We start from the raw sequence: 23692 nt of genomic DNA on the forward strand, positions 1-23692 counted from the left end.
TTTGGGCTAAAAAATACCCTGAACTATTACCTTCAATTTTTGGCATTTTTCTCACAAAAATAGATTTCCTTTAAAAACTCATTATAAGAAGTATTTTTCATGCTGAATACAAATCTGGTGTTGAAATATCATTTAATTGTCTTTAAGACACTCATTTAAGCTGTTAAATGAAGTCAATTTTAAAATATCTTCTACTAATTTGCATTGTATTTACTGGGTATGTATCGGTAACTAAGAGCATCATGATATATTTTCTATGATTATTTCATATATAGAAGTGTTTGAATATCTTATCTTTCAATTTTGAAACAAAAATATTTTTGGGCTAAAAAATACCCTGAACTATTACCTTCAATTTTTGGCATTTTTGTCAGAAAAATAGATTTCCTTTAAAAACTCATTATAACAAGTATTTTTCATGCTGAATACAAATCTGGTGTTAAAATATCATTCAGTTCTCTTTAAGACTCTCATTTAAGCTGTTAAATGAAGTCAATTTTAAAATATCTTCTACTAATTTGCATTGTATTTACTGGGTACGTATCGGTAACTAAGAGCATCATGATATATTTTCTATGATTATTTGAAATATAGAAGTGTTTAGATATCTTATCTTTCAATTTTGAAACAAAAAGTTTTTTGGGCTAAAAATTACCCTGAACTATTACCTTCAATTTTTGGCATTTTTCTCAGAAAAATAGATTTCCTTTAAAAAACCAATGTAAGAAGTATTTTTCATGCTGAATACGAATCTGGTGTTAAAATATCATTTAGTTGTTTTTAAGACACTCATTTAAGCTGTTAAATGAAGTTAATTTTAAAATATTTTCTGCTCCGTTGCATCGTATCTATTGGGTATGTAACAGTAACTGAGAGCATCATGATACATTTTCCATGATTCTTTCAAGTATAGAAGTGTTTGAATATCTTATCTTTCAATTTTGAAACAAAAAGTTTTTTGGGCTAAAAATTACCCTGAACTATTACCTTCAATTTTTGGCAAATTTCTCAGAAAAATAGATTTCCTTTAAAAACTCATTATAAGAAGTATTTTTCATGCTGAATACAAATCTGGTTTTAAAATATCGTTTAGTTGTCTTTGTGACACTCATGTAAGCTGTTACATGAAGTTAATTTTAAAATATTTTATGCTAATTTGCATTGTATTTACTGGGTATGTATCGGTAACTAAGAGCATCATGATATATTTTCTATAATTATTTCATATATAGAAGTGTTTGAATATCTTATCTTTCAATTTTGAAACAAAAATATTTTTGGGCTAAAAAATACCCTGAACTATTACCTTCAATTTTTGGCATTTTTCTCAGAAAAATAGATTTCCTTTAAAAACTCATTATAAGAAGTATTTTTCATGCTGAATACAAATCTGGTTTTAAAATATCGTTTAGTTGTCTTTGTGACACTCATGTAAGCTGTTACATGAAGTTAATTTTAAAATATTTTATGCTCCGTTCCATCATATTTACTGAGTATGTATCGGTAAATGAGAGCATCATGATATATTTTCCATGATTATTTCAAATATAGAAGTGTTTGAATATCTTATCTTTCAATTTTGAAACAAAAAGTTTTTTGGGCTAAAAAATACCCTGAACTATTACCTTCAATTTTTGGCATTTTTCTCAGAAAAATAGATTTCCTTTAAAAACTCATTATAAGAAGTATTTTTCATGCTGAATACAAATCTGGTGTTAAAATATCATTTAGTTGTCTTTAAGACACTCATTTAAGCTGTTAAATGAAGTCAATTTTAAAATATCTTCTACTAATTTGCATTGTATTTACTGGGTATGTATCGGTAACTAAGAGCATCATGATATATTTTCTATGATTATTTCAAGTATAGAAGTGTTTGAATATCTTATCTTTCAATTTTGAAACAAAAAGTTTTTTGGGCTAAAAAATACCCTGAACTATTACCTTCAATTTTTGGCATTTTTCTCAGAAAAATAGATTTCCTTTAAAAACTCATTATAAGAAGTATTTTTCATGCTGAATACAAATCTGGTGTTAAAATATCATTAGTTGTCTTTAAGACACTCATTTAAGCTGTTAAATGAAGTCAATTTTAAAATATCTTCTACTAATTTGCATTGTATTTACTGGGTATGTATCGGTAACTAAGAGCATCATGATATATTTTCTATGATTATTTCAAATATAGAAGTGTTTGAATATCTTATCTTTCAATTTTGAAACAAAAAGTTTTTTGGGCTAAAAATTACCCTGAACTATTACCTTCAATTTTTGGCATTTTTCTCAGAAAAATAGATTTCCTTTAAAAACTCATTATAATAAGTATTTTTCATGCTGAATACGAATCTGGTGTTAAAATATCATTTAGTTGTTTTTAAGACACTCATTTAAGCTGTTAAATGAAGTTAATTTTAAAATATTTTCTGCTCCGTTGCATCGTATCTATTGGGTATGTAACAGTAACTGAGAGCATCATGATACATTTTCCATGATTCTTTCAAGTATAGAAGTGTTTGAATATCTCATCTTTCAATTTTGAAACAAAAAGTTTTTTGGGCTAAAAATTACCCTGAACTATTACCTTCAATTTTTGGCAATTTTCTCAGAAAAATAGATTTCCTTTAAAAACTCATTATAAGAAGTATTTTTCATGCTGAATACAAATCTGGTGTTGAAATATCATTTAATTGTCTTAAGACACTCATTTAAGCTGTTAAATGAAGTCAATTTTAAAATATCTTCTACTAATTTGCATTGTATTTACTGGGTATGTATCGGTAACTAAGAGCATCATGATATATTTTCTATGATTATTTCATATATAGAAGTGTTTGAATATCTTATCTTTCAATTTTGAAACAAAAATATTTTTGGGCTAAAAAATACCCTGAACTATTACCTTCAATTTTTGGCATTTTTCTCAGAAAAATAGATTTCCTTTAAAAACTCATTATAAGAAGTATTTTTCATGCTGAATACAAATCTGGTTTTAAAATATCGTTTAGTTGTCTTTGTGACACTCATGTAAACTGTTAAATGAAATTAATTCTAAAATATTTTATGCTCCGTTCCATCGTATTTACTGAGTATGTATCGGTAATTAAGAGCATCATTATATATTTTCCATGATTATATCAAGTCTAGAAGTGTTTGAATATCTTATCTTTCAATTTTGAAACAAAAAGTTTTTTGGGCTAAAAATTACCCTGAACTATTACCTTCAATTTTTGGCATTTTTCTCAGAAAAATAGATTTCCTTTAAAAACTCATTATAAGAAGTATTTTTCATGCTGAATACAAATCTGGTTTTAAAATATCGTTTAGTTGTCTTTGTGACACTCATGTAAGCTGTTACATGAAGTTAATTTTAAAATATTTTATGCTCCGTTCCATCGTATTTACTGAGTATGTATCGGTAATTAAGAGCATCATGATATATTTTCCATGATTATATCAAGTCTAGAAGTGTTTGAATATCTAATCTTTCAATTTTGAAACAAAAAGTTTTTTGAGGTAAAAATACCCTGAACTATTACCTTCAATTTTTGGCATTTTTCTCAGAAAAATAGATTTCCTTTAAAAACTCATTATAAGAAGTATTTTTCATGCTGAATACAAATCTGGTGTTGAAATATCATTTAATTGTCTTTAAGACACTCATTTAAGCTGTTAAATGAAGTCAATTTTAAAATATCTTCTACTAATTTGCATTGTATTTACTGGGTATGTATCGGAAAATAAGAGCATCATGATATATTTTCAATGATTATTTCATATATAGAAGTGTTTGAATATCTTATCTTTCAATTTTGAAACAAAAATTTTTTTGGGCTAAAAAATACCCTGAACTATTACCTGCAATTTTTGGCATTTTTGTCAGAAAAATAGATTTCCTTTAAAAACTCATTATAAGAAGTATTTTACATGCTGCATACAAATCTGGTGTTAAAATATCATTTAGTTTTCTTTAAGACTCTCATTTAAGCTGGTAAATGAATTTAATCTTAAAATATATTCTACTAATTTGCATTGTATTTACTGGGTATGTATCGGTAACTAAGAGCATCATGATATATTTTCCACGATTATTTGAAAAATTGAAGTGTTTGAATATCTTATCTTTCAATTTTGCAACAAAAAGTTTTTTGGGCTAAAAATTTCCCTGAACTATTACCTTCAATTTTTGGCATTTTTCTCAGAAAAATAGATTTCCTTTAAAAACTCATCATAAGTATTTTTCATGGTGAATACAAATCTGGTTTTGAAATATCGTTTAGTTGTCTTTGTGACACGCAGGTAAGCTGTTAACTGCAGTTAATTTCAAAATATTTTATGCTCCGTTCCATCATATTTACTGAGTATGTATCGGTAATTAAGAGCATCATGATATATTTTCCATGATTATATCAAGTCTAAAAGTGTTTGAATATCTAACCTTCAAATTTAAACTAAAAGTTTTTGAGGTAAAAATACCCTTCATTTAACAGCTTAAATGAGAGTCTTAAAGACAACTAAATGATATTTTAACACTAGATTTGTATTCAGCATGAAAAATACTTCTTATAATGAGTTTTTAAAGGAAATCTATTTTTCTGAAAAAAATGCCAAAAATTGAAGGCATTGAAGGTATTTTTTAGCCCAAAAAACTTTTTGTTTCAAAATTGAAAGATAAGATATTCAAACATTTCTGTACTTGAAATAATCATGGAAAATATGTCATGATGCTCACAATTTCCAATACATACCCAGTAAATACAATGCAAATTAATAAAAGATATTTTCAAATTGACTTCATTCAACATCTTAAATGAGTGTCTTAAAGACAAGTAATGATATTTTAACACCAGATTTGTATTCAGCATGAAAAATACTTTTTATAGTGAGTCTTTAAAGGAAATCTATTTTTCTGAGAAATATGCCAAAAATTAAATGTAATAGTTCAGGGTATTTTTTAAGCTCAAAAAACTTTTTGTTTCAAAATTGAAAGATAAGATATTCAAACACTTCTATATTTGATATAATCATGGAAAATATATCATGATGCTCTTAATTACCGATACATACTCGGGAAATACCATGGAACGGAGTATAAAATATTTCAAAATTAAATTTAAAATTAAAATTTTTGAAAGATAAGATGTTCAAACGCTTCTATATTTGAAATAATCATGGAAAATATATCATGATGCTCTCATTTTCCGATACATACCCAGTAAATACAATGCTAATTAGTAGAAGATATTTAAAAACTTGACTTCATTTAACAGCTTACATGAGTGTCACAAAGACAACTAAACGATATTTTAAAACCAGATTTGTATTCAGCATGAACAATACTTTTTATAATGAGTTTTTAAAGGAAATGTATTTTTTTGAGAAAAATGCCAAAAAATGAAGGTAATAGTTCAGGGTAATTTTTAGCCCAAAAAACTTTTTGTTTTAAAATTGAAAGATAAGATATTCAAACACTTCTATATATGAAATAATCATAGAAAATATATCATGATCCTCTTAGTTAACGATACATACCCAGTAAATACGATGCAAATTAGTAGAAGATATTTTAAAATTGACTTCATTTAACAGCTTCAATGAGTGTCTTAAAGACAATTAAATATTTCAACACCAGATTTGTATTCAGCGTGACAAATACTTCTTATAATGAGTTTTTAAAGGAAATCTATTTTTCTGAGAAAAATGCCAAAAATTGAAGGTAATAGTTCAGGGTAATTTTTAGCCCAAAAAATTTTTTGTTGCAAAATTGAAAGATAAGATATTCAAACACTTCTATATTTCAAATAATCATAGAAAATATATAATGATGCTTTCATTTTCCAATATATACCCAGTAAATACAATGGCAAATTAGTTGAAGATATTTAAAAATTAACTTCATTTAATAGCTTATGTGAGTGTCACAAAGACAACTAAATCATATTTTAACACCAGATTTGTATTCATCATGAAAAATACTTCTTATAATGAGTTTTTAAAGGAAATCTATTTTTCTGAGAAAGATGCCAAAAATTAAAGGTAATAGTTCAGGATATTTTTTAGCTCAAAAAACTTTTTGTTTCAAAATTGAAAGATAAGATATTCAAACACTTCAATTTTTGGCATTTTTCTCAAAAAAATAGATTTCCTTTAAAAACTCATTATAAGAAGTATTTTTCATGCTGAATACAAATCTGGTGTTCAAATATCATTACTTGTCTTTAAGATACTAATTTAAGCTGTTAAATGAAGTCAATTTTTAAATATCTTCTACTAATTTGCATTGTATTTACTGGATATGTATCGGAAAATGAGAGCATCATGATATATTTTCCATGATTATTTCAAATATATAAGTGTTTGAAGATCTTATCTTTCAATTTTGAAAAAAAAAAGAAAAAAAATGGGGGGCTAAAAATTACCCTGAACTATTACCTTCAATTTTTGGCATTTTTCTCAGAAAAATAGATTTCCTTTAAAAACTCATTATAAGAAGTATTTTTCATGATGAATACAAATCTGGTGTTAAAATATCATTACTTGTCTTTAAGACACTCATTTAAACTGTTTAATGAAATCAATTTTAAAATATCTTCTACTAATTTGCATTGTATTTACTGGGTATGTATTCGAAACTGAGAGCATCATGATATATTTTCCATGATTATTTCAAGTACAGACGTGTTTGAATATCTTATCTTTCAATTTTGAAACAAAAGGTTTTTTGAGCTAAAAAATACCCTGAACTATTACCTTCAATTTTTAGCATTTTTGCCAGAAAAATAGTTTTCCTTTAAAAACTCATTATAAGAAGTATTTTTCATGCTGAATACAAATCTGGTGTTAAAATATCATTACTTGTCTTTAAGACACTCATTTAAGCTGTTGAATGAAGTCAATTTTAAAATATCTTTTACTAATTTGCATTGTATTTACTGGGTAGGTATTGGAAACTGAGAGCATCATGATATATTTACCATGTTTATTTCAAGTACAGAAGTGTTTGAATATCTTATCTTTCAATTTTGAAACAAAAATTTTTTTTGGCTAAAAAATACCCTGAACTATTACTTTCAATTTTTCGCATTTTTATCAGAATAATAGATTTCCTTTAAAAATTCATTATAAGAAGTATTTTTCATGCTTAATACAAATCTGGTGTTAAAATATCAATTAGTTGTCTTTAAGACTCTCATTTAAGCTGTTAAATGAAGTCAAATTTAAAATATCTTCTACTATTTTGCATTGTATTCACTGGGTATGTATCGGTAACTAAGAGCATCATGATACATTTTCCATGATTATTTCAAATATAGAAGGGCTTGAATATCTTATCTTTCAATTTTGAAACAAAAAGTTTTTTGGGCTAAAAATTTTTCTCAGAAAAATAACTTTCCTTTAAAAAACCAATATAAGAAGTATTTTTCATGCTGAATACGAATTTGGTGTTAAAATATCATTTAGTTGTTTTTAAGAAACTCATTTAAGCTGTTAAATGAAGTTAATTTTAAAATATTTTCTGCTGCATTGCATCGTATTTACTGGGTATGTAACAGTAACTGAGAGCATCATGATACATTTTCCATGATTCTTTCAAGTATAAAAGTGTTTGAATATCTTATCTTTTAATTTTGAAACAAAAAGTTTTTTGGGCTAAAAATTACCCTTAATTTTTGGTATTTTTCTCAGAAAAATAGATTTCCTTTAAAAACTCATTATAAGAAGTATTTTTCATGCTGAATACAAATCTGGTGTTAAAATATCACTACTTTTCTTTAAGACAATCATTTAAGCTGTTAAATGAAGTCAATTTTTAAATATCTTCTACTAATTTGCATTGTATTTACTGGTTATGTATCGGAAAATGAGCGCATCATGATATATTTTCCATGATTATTTGAAATATAGAAGTGTTTGAATATCTTATCTTTCAATTTTGAAACATAAAGTTTTTTGGGCTAAAAATTACCCTGAACTATTACCTTCAATTTTTGGCATTTTTGTCAGAAAAATAGATTTCCTTTAAAAACTCATTATATGAAGTATTTTTCATGTTGAATACAAATCTGGTGTTAAAATATCATTACTTGTCTTTAAGACACTCATTTAAGCTGTTAAATGAAGTCCATTTTTAAATATCTTCTACTAATTTGCATTGTATTTACTGGGTATGTATTGGAAACTGAGAGCATCATGATATATTTTCCATGATTATTTAAAATATAGAAGTGTTTGAAAATCTTATCTTTCAATTTTGAAAAAAAAAAATATTTTGGGCATTTTTGTCAGAAAAATAGATTTCCTTTAAAAACTCATTATAAGAGTATTTTTTATACTGAATACAAATCTGGTGTTAAAATATCATTACTTGTCTTTAGGACACTCATTTAAGCTGTTGAATGAAGTCAATTTCAAAATATCTTTTACTAATTTGCATTGTATTTACCGGGTATGTATTGGAAACTGAGAGCGTCATGATATATTTTCCATGATTATTTCAAGTACAGAAGTGTTTGAATATCTTATCTTTCAATTTTGAAACAAAAAATTTTTTGGGCTAAAAAATACCCTGAACTATTACCTTCAATTTTTGGCATTTTTGTCAGAAAAATAGATTTCCTTTAAAAACTCATTATAAGAAGTATTTTTCATGCTGAATACAAATCTGGTGTTAAAATATCGTTTAGTTGTCTTTGTGACACTCATGTAAGCTGTTAAATGAAGTTAATTTTAAAATATTTTCTGCTCCGTTGCATCGCATTTATTGGGTATGTAACAGTAACTGAGAGCATCATGATACATTTTCCATGATTTTTTGAAGTATAGAAGTGTTTGAATATCTTATCCCTCAGTTTTGAAACAAAAAGTTTTTTGAGGTAAAAAAATACCCTTCAATTTTTGGCATTTTTCTCAGAAAAATAGATTTCCTTTAAAAACTCATTATAAGAAGTATTTTTCATGCTGAATACAAATCTGGTGTTAAAATATCATTACTTGTCTTTAAGACACTTATTTAAGCTGTTAAATAAAGTCAATTTTTAAATATCTCATACTAATTTGCATTGTATTTACTGGGTATGTATCGGAAAATGAGAGCATACTGATATATTTTCCATAATTATTTCATATATAGAAGTGTTTGAATATCTTATCTTTCAATTTTGAAACAAAAAGTTTTTAGAGCCAAAAATTACCCTGAAGTAGTACCTTCAATTTTTGGCATTTTCTCAGAAACACAGATTCCCTTTAAAAACACACTATAAGAAGTATTTTTCAACCTGGATACAAATCTGGTGTTAAAATATCATTTAGTCATCTTTATTACATTCATTTAAGCTGTTATATGAGGTGAATTTTAATATATTTTCTGCTCTTTTCCATCGTATTTACTGAGTATGTATCAGTAACTGAGAACATTTTGATATATTTTCCATGATTATTTGAAGTATAGAAATGTTTGAATATCTTATCTTTCAATTTTGAAACAAACGTTTTTGGAGCAAAAAAAGTACCCTGAATACAATTTTTGGTATTTTTCTCAAAAAAACGGATTTCCTTTAAAAACTCCTTAAAAGAATTATGTTTCATTCTGAATAGAAATATAGCGTTAAAATAATGTTTAGTCTTCTTAATGACACTCAATTAAGCTGTTAAATGATTCAACTTTAAAAATTTTCTGATTCTTTGCATCGTATTTACTGGGTATGAATTGGTGACTGAGAGGATTATGATATATTTTCCATGGTTATTTCAAGTATAAAAGTCTTTGAATACCTTATCTTTCAATTTTAACACTAAGTTTTTTCAGCTAAGAAATACTTTTTGCATTTCTTTTTAGAAAAATAGATTTCCTATAAAAACTCATTATAAGAATTTTTTTCATGGTGAATACAAATCTGGTGTTCAAATATCGTTTAGTCATCTTAATGACATTTCATAAAACTCTTAAATAAAGTAAATTTTAAAATATTTCGGCTCTACTGCATCGCATTTAATGAGTATGTATTGGTAAATGAAAGCATTATGATATATTCTCCATGATTATTTGAAGTATATAAGAGTTTGAATATCTTATCTTTCAGTTTTGAAACAAAAAATATTTTGAGCTAAAAAATACCCCTAACTATTAAGGAGTATATCTAGGGGATACAGCGCCTATGGCAAGCACTGAAATTGCGCCCCTGGCTTGATTAAAAATGTACATACAGTGGATGTATATTAAAATATGTACAGTGCAATTATAAACAGTTGAAGAGTTAAGCCAAACTTGAATCTATATAAATTCTTAAAGACTTATTTGATCAAAATTGTATTGTAGAAGCGGTAATGCAACTGAGGGTAGCAAAATATTACAATATTTTAAAAGTAGGCGAGTTTCTTTTTTATCTCACAAAACCAAACTGTTAAAAATGTCAATCGGGTAGCATATGTCAAAAAACAAACCTGTTGAGTGGCGCCCCCCTTCAAGTGGCACCCAGGGCACCTGCCCTACCTGCCATACCCTTGATATGCCACTAAAGTTAGATGTTCTGGGCATGCCAACACCCATTCAATTATCACTCCCATATGCCTTACAGGAACAGTACACTCAAAAGACTTACAACTGTGTAATCTAAACAATGACTTTCCCCTGCCCTGACAAGGGCAACACAAATGCCAAATAGAGTGACTAACCAATCAACAGCACTGTCACCTCCTTTTGATGAGAAGCTCAGTCCCATCTAATCTTACAATTTTGCTAAACTTCAACCAAGGCAAGGCTTTCACTAATCTCTTTCTTTTTACCAAATCATTGGGTGAAACAAAGTACAAGACTTCCAATAGAGCATACTACTTCAAGAAGCCAGGAAACAAAAAATTTACAAGCATGAAGAACCATCCATATATATGAATAGAAACAAAGCACTAAATAAATGGCTATAAAATCAATAAGCAATATTACCTGGTTCTGAAATGTAAGTCATACATCATGACTGCCAAAAAATCAACAAATTTAAAGTTCTCCCCTCCCCTCCTTAAAAATGAAGATTATATTAAAAAGTGGTTGCAAATACTTACGGCCATTCATCCAAGTCAAGTGATCTCACTTTTGAAATATGTGAACCCAGGTTTCTATGGATACCAGAGCACTCTATGCACATCAACACTCCAAGGTTGATACTGGCCCACTCAGGATCTGGAAGAGTAGCACACAATAGTAAACATTTTGACTTGATTGTTAGTCAAAAATACTTAAAGAGAAAATCAAAACTATCAAAATTCTGTCATTTCGTAAAAAAGAAAGTACTTTAACAAAGGTTTTTGACAAGATATTTCTCCATGCAAATATAAATTTTTCCCCATAGTGTCCACCAAACAATAACTGGCATTCCCAAACTCATTATTGAAGGCCTTCACACAAATGCTACAGCTACCATTATTTTATTTTTATTTTATTTTGCTTTGTCGCTGTCTCCCGCGTTTGCGAGGCAGCGCAAGGAAACAGACGAAAGAAATGGCCCAACCCACCCCCAAACACATGTATATACATACACGTCCACACATGCAAATATAAATACCTATACATCTCAATGTACACATATATATACACACACACAGACACATACATATATACCCATGCACACAATTCACACTGTCTGCCTTTATTCATTCCCATTGCCACCTCGCCACACATGGAATACCATCCCCCTCCCCCCTCATGTGTGCGAGGTAGCGCTAGGAAAAGACAACAAAGGCCCCATTCGTTCACACTCAGTCTCTAGCTGTCATGCAATAATGCCCGAAACCACAGCTCCCTTTCCACATCCAGGCCCCACACAACTTTCCATGGTTTACCCCAGACGCTTCACATGCCCTGATTCAATCCACCGACAGCACGTCAACCCTGGTACACCACATCGATCCAATTCACTCCATTCCTTGCCTGCCTTTCACCCTCCTGCATGTTCAGGCCCCGATCACTCAAAATCTTTTTCACTCCATCTTTCCACCTCCAATTTGGTCTCCCACTTCTCCTCGTTCCCTCCACCTCCGACACATATATCCTCTTGGTCAATCTTTCCTCACTCATTCTCTCAATGTGCCCAAACCATTTCAAAACACCCTCTTCTGCTCTCTCAACCACGCTCTTTTTATTTCCACACATCTCTCTCACCCTTACATTACTTACTCAACCATTATATAGTAAGAAAATCAAATAGTCCTTAAATCACCAAAGATGCAAAGAAAACTGAGTAGGATGTATATTTGTCTCACAGTTCACACTAAAAATAAGCAGATTCATGTAAAACTTACTTTTCTGCTCTGAAAAAGTAGTCAGCATCAAGCCCCATATGTTGCCAGAGGAAACTTTTATGCCTACAATAATTATGTAACTGAGGATACAAGCCTAATGAGTACCACCAGTCTTTCTCATATTTACCAGAAGAGACCTTATTTAGCACTATTTCAAGTATTCCCAAATTCATACAAGGAGTTGAATACAATGTAATACACTAGAATGGAAAACGAATAAAACTGATTCATAACTGTTAGTAATTTTCTTTCTTTTCTTTCATACTATTCGCCATTTCCCGCATTAGCAAGGTAGCGTTAAGAACAGAGGACTGGGCCTTTGAGGGAATATCCTCACCTGGCCCCCTTCTCTGTTCCTTCTTTTGGAAAATTAAAAAAACGAGAGGGGAGGATTTCCAGCCACCCGCTCCCTCCCCTTTTAGCCGCCTTCTACAACATGCAGGGAATACGTGGGAAGTATTCTTTCTCCCCTATACTGAAATATTGTCTGCCATCTATATTTAAGCTCAAAGACTTTTCAATGGATTAACTCCAGCTTCATATGACCTGGTTCAGCCTATCAAGAGCATATTGCTGCCTATATACCACATCATATACATTCATTTTCCATAAAATGCATGCCCCGTGTACTTTTGAATGTTAAACCTCCTTTACACTGGCTTTCAATTTCCTCCTCAGTCTCCCTCTCTCCAAACTCCCTCTGCTTCTGACACAGATCCTCTTGTAAGTCTCTCTTGACTCATCCTTTCCGTATGCCTAAACTAATGTACAACAACCTGGTCAGCTTTCTCAATCAGACTATGCTCACTATACTGGTTTTGGTTTGTATGAGATCTACCAAGAAACCCCCATAACGAATAAAAAAGGCTCAACACATCATTAAAGGAGCATAAATGGCTCATATTAAAAAATAATACAGCAGCTGGTATACTATATCTTATTAGTGCTCAGCTGAGCTTGTTAAAGGTGATCCAATCCACTCTCAAGCTACTCCCAGGCAAAGGAAGCTTATGACTAGTTCTCCATGTTACATCACTGAACTATCACAAGGAGACGCATGTTGTACAACTGTAAAACTAACAGACCATATTTCTTGTACAGCTCTTCTTCCTCCTGAAAGATCACTTCCCCATGCAATAGGAAGAAAAGTAATTAGGATTGAGAAATCCATAAAAGCCTTTTTAGGCTCTTTTGTCTTTTTTTTTAATCAAAGATCTTCTATGAAATACTTAATAAAGAGCATCTGTCGCAAATATAGTTATGTTCCTTAGAAAAAAATTGAATGACTGGTACATCAGACTGCTGTAATAATTGATAATACAATTCATGTGTGATGAGGTCCTGGTTATATGTCTTACCTAGAATACCCCCAGATCCTGTTCTACACTGAATGATGGATTCGTGTCGGAAAAAACAAATATGGTGTCCAAAGTAATCTGCCTGGACTCTGAAGTTCCACATTCCACATATCCAATTAAAAAAACTGAATAGGTAACTTACTTGGAGCATCACAGTCAACACATTGTAGATTCCCTGGGACTTGATTTTTTATGGTGGATATAGTCTGAGGATCAATGGGATGTGCCTGTCGAGTTTTACTCTTGTTAGACTCATTACCCTGAAGAGAACACAGGATCTGCTGTTCAATTACTGTGACCCACTCATCTCTCTCCTCTTGGCTTCCAGCTTCAAAATGCCATTGCTTGTTGTCAAGGGATACCAAACTGAACTCATACCCATCTGAGTCTAGAACAAATAAAATGCTTCATTAGAAGACAAAAGATTAATTTTGAAGGCAAAATTAATAATCTACAAAATACATCAGAAGAGTTAGCATCTTCCACTTTAATTAAAGTCAGTGGCCTCAATATATTAGCCTGATATATAATTAATGTTTTTCATTTAGCAAAAACTAATAATGGTTTATTTTTCTAATCAAAGATATCTAACCTTGTACATATTATGCAACACAATGCCCAAACAGATCTACAACTGGATTTTCAAACATCATTAATACATAAATGTATCATGAAAACACTCCTTCATTCTTTTCTCTACTATGTATTTGTTTTTCCCTCTGTCCTACTACGTAATATAGAGACAGTGAAAACATTTACAGGTAAGGGTACTCTACTTCCAAGTATTAAAATTTTATCACATTAAGCCTCTCTCTTAAGTTCTCATGTGTTTGAGTTACTCTTATTTAGCCAAGTTCAACCTGTTACCATACATTTCATACCATTCCTACTTTCAGAATAAATAATACTTTTTGTCTTTCCTTCTTACCCTATCTCCTCCAATTTTTCTCAACAATACAACAAATCCCCTTATATGTCCTTAAAAGTAGATGAAGGGACCTGCATTTTTTACATAATTAACAGAGCAATCACAAGGAACTCAATTTCATAATTCTGCACTAACACTGATGTTTGGAAAAACAATCAAAATTTAGTAATTTATTTTGTCTCTCTAAGCAAAAGCAACAAATAGGTTACAGAGTCTGATCTTCATTGTAAATATTTCCAAATGCTTTAAAAGTCAAGAATATTAACATGAATACGTTGGGAAAGATTAACAAAGACTGATGAACATAAAATGTATAAAAAAATACATTAAATTACCAAAATTCTCACCTTCACATTCTGCATTTTTATTTCCACTACTCTTCATTCTTCTGTGTCTCTTTTTGACATTTGGAGTCTCAATCTTTGAAGAAATGCTGGCAGAGTCAAGGCCATTTATGCCAGCTGGGTCATGCAGTGTCTCGTATGACATGAGAGTTACCTGGGACACAAAATATTGTTACCATAAACAAAGAGAGACAATGCATTATTAACTACATCGTTCTGATTATGTATTGGTGCAATATATTTGTTCGTAAATTTGTTTTCATGATCTTGAATGATGTCTGTGTTATACAGTGTGATAAATGTATTGTTTGCGGGATATATCTGGAAACTTAATGAATATCACTCATGAGCAACTATGCTAAACTTAACTGATATTTGTTTTTGACATACAATATGAATTCGGCTTCCTTTTTATTTTACTTCTTTACACTTCCTCAAAATATTTTTTCTCAAATTATTTTCCTCCATTTTTCAAAAAGGCTGACCTTGATGAGGCCTTCTATCATGAACATAAATGAAGCCTGTACAATATGAACAAATAGAAAGACAGATAAACAGACATAAAGACAGACTGACAGATAAACAGACAGCCAGACAAAGAGATGGGTCAATAGACAGATAATGTACACAGAAAAAACAAAATAAAAAAAAGCAATGGGGTGGTCTTATCAAAAGTGGAAGATTACTAAGTGATGAGATAAAAGGAGTTAAAGGAGCAACCATTCTGATGGTGAATGTGAAATGAAAGAACAGTATCAAATACACTGAGTAAGAAGGCTATGAGAAAGAGGAAAATGGCATGGTGAAATAAAGACATAAACACAATGCTACTACTCTGAGGAAACAGTCATAATAACTAATGAACGAATGGGGAGGCATTATTTCTTACCCTACAACAGAATTTACTTAATAAATCATGTCACAGCCACGATCTCACAGAACACATAAAGTTCCCATACCTTGTCTTTATTTGACTGCATAGGCCCACCAAGGGAAGATCTACCAGCAAGGGGTGGCCCTGGGGTGCCACCAGTGGTGATATTGAGGGTGTGCATATCTGAGGCAAGGGGATCACCTCCACCACTCCCAGCTACAACCTTAGATCCCCTTGGCTTCATGCCAGGGACTTTAACTGTGGTGTACTGCAGAGAAATTTCTTTGCCATGTACATCTTCCATGTAATCCTGAAAGGTAAAACAAAGTTCATTACTCTTACAACATGAAGACCATATTTTTGTAGATGCAATTTCTTGTTAAAACTAAATAATCCAATTAGTTAATGCTTAAAAAGCAATCAACTTCTTCCTCCAAATATTAGAACACTGATCATCAGTGTAAAGTTCATAACTCTTACAACATGAAGACCATATTTTTGTAGATGCAATTTCTTGTTAAAACTAAATAATCCAATTAGTTAATGCTTAAAAAGCAATCAACTTCTTCCTCCAAATATTAGAACACTGATCATCAGTGTATACAATCTTAACTATTTAATCAACTGGTCTGTATCTATTACCATAACAAGTCCAGAAACTCACATGTAAACTTGGATGATAGGTAAGTCTTCCGTTATCACATAATGTGACATACTTCTTTTTCCAGTCTTTGTTGAGAGCTTTGTTGGATTTTTTATATAAGTAACCTTGTTTTATGGGGATGGCACGTCCACTTCCTACTTCTCCATTTTTATTCTTATCCTTCTCATCACTTTTCTTGGAAGGAGTGAAGAGATTAGACTTTCTCCGACTTTTCCGAGATGTAGTTGGAGTGGAGCTTGGAGTGGGGAGATCTTTGTTGTCTCTTGGTGGAGGTATAGTGTCTGTGATAACTGGAGCTGGCGTGGTGGATGGTGGTGGAGGGGGAGCCATGAAGGCTGCTGTGGTGACAGCACCTGGGGCGCTTACACGTTTAAAACCATCATCACGGAAAGAATCTGTTCTTGTCATTGCAGTCAACTCTGCTCCACTTCCGTGACTACTCCTTAGAGTTCCATCCTAGATAGGTGTAAAATGTATTTTTGAATAAATGAAGACAATATCACAAATCAACTCAAGCACAAAACCATAGCACAAAAGTGCCATCATGCATTCACTACTGCAAACAGAATTTATATATGTGCTTTTTCATGCTAAGAAATGATGCAACAAACATTTTACACTGAATTCTTTAATTTACAAGTTCATAAATGCAACGCTTGATGCTAAACTTCCTAAAATAAATCATTTTACTGCAAAGTGAGCTTTCATGAAAACTGACCTTAGTGATTGTGTTGGTGTACACATGACTAGGTGAGGAGCCAGAGATAGGTGGGGTGACCTGCTGGCCTGTAAGTTGTGGAGTAAGAGGGGCGGAGATGTTGGAGTAAGGGGCTGGAGTGTAGCCGTTATTGGTAGAGGGGTAACGTAAGAGATGTGTGGGGGTTCCAGGTCGGGAGTTGTTTGGAGTTAAACCCTGCTGGCTGAGGCGCTGTGCCACAATCTTGGAACAGGCTGTTGAAACATTATACATCATAAGATACCACTATCTAAGCTGAGTTGGCAGGACATCAAACATGTAATGCACTCGTGCTTTCAAACATCTGGTATAATTATTTCAAACACAGGAAAGGTAAAAGTTATAATGTGACTTTTTTTCAAATAAACACACTGATAGGATATGGGAAAATACAAATGGAGATATGTACCATCATGGAAAACTCTCTCAACATTAAGCCCACATGTAGCACACGTATAATTATTTCAAACACAGGAAAGGTAAAAGTTATAATGTGACTTTTTTCAAATAAACACACTGATAGGATATGGGAAAATACAAATGGAGATATGTACCATCATGGAAAACTCTCTCAACATTAAGCCCATATGTAGCACAGGTTTCGTAGTAGGAGCAACGTTTCAGGTCTGAGGCCAGCTTCCGTGCCCGTCCGTCATCTATCACGCGAGGGTTGTTCTCACTAATGGCATCTGGAACATAAAAAGACATGTACAATATGCATGATGGAAATTACTGCAAATATGTTAATCAAATACTCTTTACTTTTGGCCAATACATTTCTTCAAAAGCAATTAATTTGTTTTTCTGTTTACCCGCCAATACATTTACTTGAAAAACCCGCGATATTTCAAAAAGAATGTTATCTTTATCAATGATGCAACTACTGCACTACCTCTGGGAGGACTTTCTTGTTTGACTGGAGCCTTCTCATTCATAACTCAGTCTTTCTTTGACATAACAAATATACATGAACAAACTGAGAGTATTTTGCATCTGGAAGTGGTATGCAGAGACACTATGGTCACAAATGATGAATCAATTTATTGACTCAGCTAATAAAATAACAAGCACGTCTAATACATAGGACTCTCATTGAAGATGTGCAAGTGATGCAGCGGTGGTTGTAAGTACCTAATCCACCCTTTATGTTGGAAATGAAGTCATGATAATGATATAAATCCATACATGCATATGCACACACATATGGAATTCCATCCCCTTGCACAAATAGGTATACCAACCCAATATGCATATATTTACAAACAATGGCTAGCATGAGCACTCCCAAATGATATCAGATTCCATGAAGGCAACAAAAAAAAAAAAAAAAAAACTAATCAACATGGATGAATATAAGAAGGATACCAGTTTTGCTTAGACTAATTTCCTTTAGCAACTAGCCCACATGCTATGGCCTGGGCAAGACAATACAGGCACTCCCACATATATGAGTGCACAGAATTATATAGTGTGTTATGTAGTTCCTTTCACCTTATGAGGCATAACGAAAGAGGATGATGACAAAGGAACAAAATAGCATGGTAAATTTATAAGAGACATGGATGGGAGGTAGTGCTGCCATTGTGATCCTGCTCAATGTTACAATACACAACTGGGCATCTACCCTACCAAATGAAGTGTCTGTCATTCTTGTCACTCTTAAGCTAGTGGAAATCACGGCCAGATACTTTATTTCAATTATCTCTTTTTCCTTATCTTTACTGCTTGCCCTTAAAACTCTGATATCTGAATGTAACATGTTGGTCTCTAAAGCCAGAGACAAACATTCAAACATCTTTGCTCAGGGGATCCAAATCAAATTGTTATGGATTCCTTCTCATAAAGGCCACAGCAAGCATGACATGTGCCATCTCTTGATGCCATCACACTCATTCCATAATAAGGAACTGTTCAATACTGTATTTCTGTAACAAGGGCCTGTTACCACACACTATATGCTATTTTCTTAACAAAGGACTGTTATCATACAATATTTCAATAACAAGGGCCTCTTATCATACACTATTTCCATAACGATAATCTATTACCATGCACTACTTTCATTACAAGGACATGTTACCCCACACTATTCCCATGCCAAGGGTATGTTACCACATGCTACATACATAACAAGGACCCCTTATACTATTTCCTTGACAAAGACACGGTATCCTACTCCATTTCTGTAACAAGGAACTCTCATCATACACCTTTTCTGTAACAAAGGCCTGTTACTACACACTTTCTCCATAACAGAGACCTGTTACCAAGCACCAGACTGTTTTTAACCTCTGATAATCCAAACAAATGTGCTGCACACCACATCCCGTCACCACAGCAGTAAAAGAGTAACCACAAAAGAGATGATTAAGCCTTTAGTAACAATCATGTACACAACAACTTCAGCCTCTCACGTACGACAATGATATCAACGAAACAAGAGAGTGGGCCAAACTATTCCACACGTCCAACCATGACCGAAAAACAGTTTGGTTCAAAGCTATCATCAAACTGCCTTCCTCATCGTCATCTCCCCTCCCTTCACGACGTCCTCGAGCTCGCTAGGGAGTCCTCCTCCTCTTCTTCCTCCCTCCCCTTTACTCTCTCTCTCTCTCTCAGTACACACCCCCATACTTCTATCCATCCATCACTCTACCCCTCCTCCTCTCCCATTCCGTCCAGCCCCTGCACGGCACAAAGCGATGCCCCATCTTGACTCTCATATGCGCGTCACCCTTTTAATGCAATCATGGCGGGTTTGACGAGGGTGGCTTGAGTCAACGACAGGTGTGGTGGATCACTGGTACTCTGTGTGTGTGTGTGTGTGTGTGTGTGTTTTAGGAGGGGGGGGGGGTGTTTGGGCAACTGCTGTTCACCTGCCACGCAATACATCTTTATCCACTGGCCACACGATCGTCAACCCTATCATCAGTGGCTCCCTTCGTCATCAACATTGCTGGGCCGAGAGGAGGGAGAGGGGACTAGCGGAGCGTTCAGGCAGCAGAGGGGCTGTAGAGAGAGAGGGGTTATGAGTGGACGCCAGGGAGGGGGAAACCTAAAACTAGCAGGGGCCCCGTAGCTTCCTCCCATGAACAGGATGAGCGACCCTTCCTGATGGGGGGGATCTACTCTATCTCCACAGCATAAACAAGTTGCTCTAGGTAAGCCCTTTATTCACTGCCCCAACACGTTATGGCGTGTGTGGGGGAGAAAAAGGCACTTGACAACCTTGCGTGTATAAAGTTTTATACATAAAGATAAACAGCAGGCAAGTGTCAATGGAGCGGGCTTCGGTCCCCGTGCATTCAATATATAGATATGAACAGAGGAAAGGATGGGGTCAGTACGAATGAATTTGGAGACGTAGGCCAGAAGGGGGAGCGGGGCCCAAGTGCCCAAGACAAAGAAAGATATACGCCACACGCATCTTCCCACTGACGAAGAATGATGTCTATGCGTCAGGATACGAGATGGGGGGACTCGTCGCCCACCCTTCAAACCAGTGAGCCAAAAAGCCTGAGAGGTGTACACTGGGGGGGCCTCCTCGTGGAGCTTAACAACCCCGTCAGTAGCTGGAGAGTGACAGGAAAGTCTCCAGAGATCAATAGAGGGGGAGCATCACAATGAATGATAAGGCAGTTCCCCGGGAGCCATTACGAAGGGTGTGTGTTAGGGTGCGGGTGGGTCTATGGCCAATGTGCGAAGTGCCTTACGCCGCCACCACCACTACCACCACCCCCCCCTCACATAACCCCCTCTCTCATCTCGATCCCTTTGCACCACTACCACCACAATCCATCTAATCACTACACCCTCCTTCTCACCACCATTACCACAACACTTCATATCTACTAACATCACTACCACCACATATCCTCTCACCAGCAAGTATAACCACATGCTCTCTCACCACTACCACTATACACTCAATTTCATCACCAAACCAACCTCGCCACAATTTTCGAAGCTGAGCCTCTAAGTGTCCCTTCCCATTCTGCGTCGGGCCTTCATCTCTGCCCTAGGTTTACATCATAATCCAAATACTTTTCATCAGGACTTCACGTATCATACACCAAACGTTAGGACTGAATGGCCTCTTTATCTTCACCTACGTCAGAGCGCCTCAAGTGATGACAGAAAAGGAGATCTTGTGATCATATTCGCATCATTTACTTTTTTAATTGTCCATAAATCATGAGTGAAGAAGCGGAACCAAACTCACATTCAAGAAACACCTGTATTGCACACTAGACCTGCAACGGGTATTTACAGTGTAGCCTATGTACCCAGGCCGGGTTCAGCAAGTATGTAGAGACGATACTAGCATTATGATTTTGAGTTCATCCCCAAAGCGCACGCGCGGACTGACCTCACGCAAGTCTCGGCCCGCAGTGGCGAGTCCCCACCGCCCGCCCCTACCCACACAAAGCACCTCACACACACACAGGAACGCCTTCGTATCTCCCAAGCGTGAGAATGTCTCAGGGTCATACGCACGCCAGTCTCAGAATTTTGCAGTACGTCGTCTGGGAAAGCACAGCAACGAAAGTTTTACAACACTCCGTAACTTTTCCTACAGTATTTCTCAGAAGCATTACTGATAACATGAGCCATATTGAATGGATTTAATTTCACCACAGTTTGTGTCAATGATTAGTGATCTCCATGTTCCCCGTTGGTCACTATGAGGCGAAATGAACCGCCCTTTACAGCAGGCAAGCAAGCAAGCAACAGAATCCCACCTCCTCCTCCTCCTCCTCCCGCCTCCACATAGATCTCCTTCACAGGAGGAGGAGGAGGAGGAGGAGGAGGGAGCCCAGGCATGCACCCCGAAACTTGGCCTACGGAGTTACCATCATCCAAGCCCAAGACCCTCACACGGCCAACTTGACAGCACAAGTAAACATTACAACTTGAAAACGTGTTCGAGAAAATATATACGATGAGTGGGTGTTAGAACACTTCAGACTGTGTTCTATACACGTTGAGTGCGTTATTATACACTGTATGCCATTATGATGCGTGTTTTACTACACTGCTATGTGTGTGTGTGTGTGTGTGTGTGTGTGTGTGTGTATCAATGACACGAACGCATTACGAAACCACAATGAGTATGTCATTTGAACTCGCATGCCAATGAGGTAAGTGCGTTACCACTAATATGATCCGTGCGTTCATACAACTATATACCATCGCAAATAGCATCATTATGAGATGATCACAATCCTATCATAGTAAACCGATAACCTAAGGAATGCGTCTATGACCTTATCTGCCACGAGAGAGAGAGAGAGAGAGAGAGAGAGAGAGAGAGAGAGAGAGAGAGAGAGAGAGAGAGAGAGAGAGAGAGTGAGTTCAGGGCCAAGTGCCATAAGGTTCCAAGGCCAAGAAGGTAAATACAAGAGCGATGTGTCACCTGTGGCACATGTGGAACAGGTGCCAGTAATTAGGTGACGAGGGGGAGAGGAGAACATGTCTCCCTCCCAAACATGAATTCTCTACATGGGAGAAAGAAAGAGTCAGTCTGGTGTTACATCTTTCTATTACCATCAGTATGCGACCGTAAGGCTGGCTGGTCTCCACGCAGGAGCAGGGAACTGATGGACTCCTTTGTAACAAGAAGGTGTACCGTGTACCTGTACTCCTTTCCCGTCTGCTGACAAATATACAGCCTCGCTGATGATGACGACCCCCTCTCATTCGAGGTGTCACTATTTGCTGGCCCAGTAACATCTACCCTCACTTTATAGACACACACTCATCTCATCAATCAAAACACTTGATTGTTATCCAATCTGGCGATGAGCCACGGGGCTTTCTGTGCCCCGAAATCCGCATTCAACTGAAGGTTCGCCTTTCAATCTACGCCATAAAAATGACGCATGAAAGGTTTTCACAGTGTCAGCCGAGCTCGTTCTTCCAACCCGAGTAGATCCGAAGAGCTTTTAAAACTTCCCATGTTCCAGTGGCTGGGTGTGTCTTGTGCACAAGACTGGGTGCGTTTAGTGTGTAGGAGTGCGTGTGGGTCTAGCGTAGAGGAGTGTGTCTGTGAAGGTGGACAGAGCAGGACGTTTGCAACACGTGACCCTACAGGACGCGCTACCGCTTCCGCCCCCCCGCCGGCCCCTTCCTCTACGCTACCTTGCGCTAACCACCTCCTCCTCCTCCTCCTCCTCCCTGTAGCTGCCACCACGGCTCCTCCTCCTCCATCATGACTAACACCTTACAAATGTTCCCTCCCAGGATACATAACGTCGATCTTTGTCTCTGGTTATAAAAAGCTCAACACGCCGCTCCATCTTGTGGAAAAACGTCACCTTCTACAGGCACGCATAGAAAAAAAAAAATATGGGGAAAGGGGGACTTTGGAAAAAAAACAACAAAAAACGAGAATTTACTACGAATTCTTTTCTAGCGGTGACGTTCGACTCAGCAATACACTCCAAATAGAAATACATAAAACAGGTAAGGAAGGATATACAAAGACGTAGAGTGAAAAA

At 34.6% G+C, this 23692-nt stretch overlaps 1 protein-coding gene across 4 annotated transcripts in view; it reads right to left on the reverse strand.

Annotated features, from left to right (window-relative positions):
* CenG1A (Centaurin gamma 1A) overlaps positions 1-23692 on the reverse strand; it is a 625830-nt gene that overhangs the window by 14012 nt on the left and 588126 nt on the right. For all 4 annotated transcript variants that reach the window (XM_071670690.1, XM_071670691.1, XM_071670692.1 and 1 more), the window contains 7 exons: positions 17747-17881; positions 17175-17407; positions 16457-16912; positions 15878-16102; positions 14922-15072; positions 13789-14034; positions 11053-11170 (listed from right to left, as the gene is read on the reverse strand). In XM_071670690.1, the coding sequence (XP_071526791.1) occupies positions 11053-11170; positions 13789-14034; positions 14922-15072; positions 15878-16102; positions 16457-16912; positions 17175-17407; positions 17747-17881 (1564 nt within the window). The remainder of the gene's footprint in view (positions 1-11052; positions 11171-13788; positions 14035-14921; positions 15073-15877; positions 16103-16456; positions 16913-17174; positions 17408-17746; positions 17882-23692) is intronic.

Source organism: Panulirus ornatus, chromosome 15, assembly GCF_036320965.1.
Source record: "Panulirus ornatus isolate Po-2019 chromosome 15, ASM3632096v1, whole genome shotgun sequence".
In the NCBI taxonomy this organism is placed as follows: Eukaryota; Metazoa; Arthropoda; class Malacostraca; order Decapoda; family Palinuridae; genus Panulirus; species Panulirus ornatus.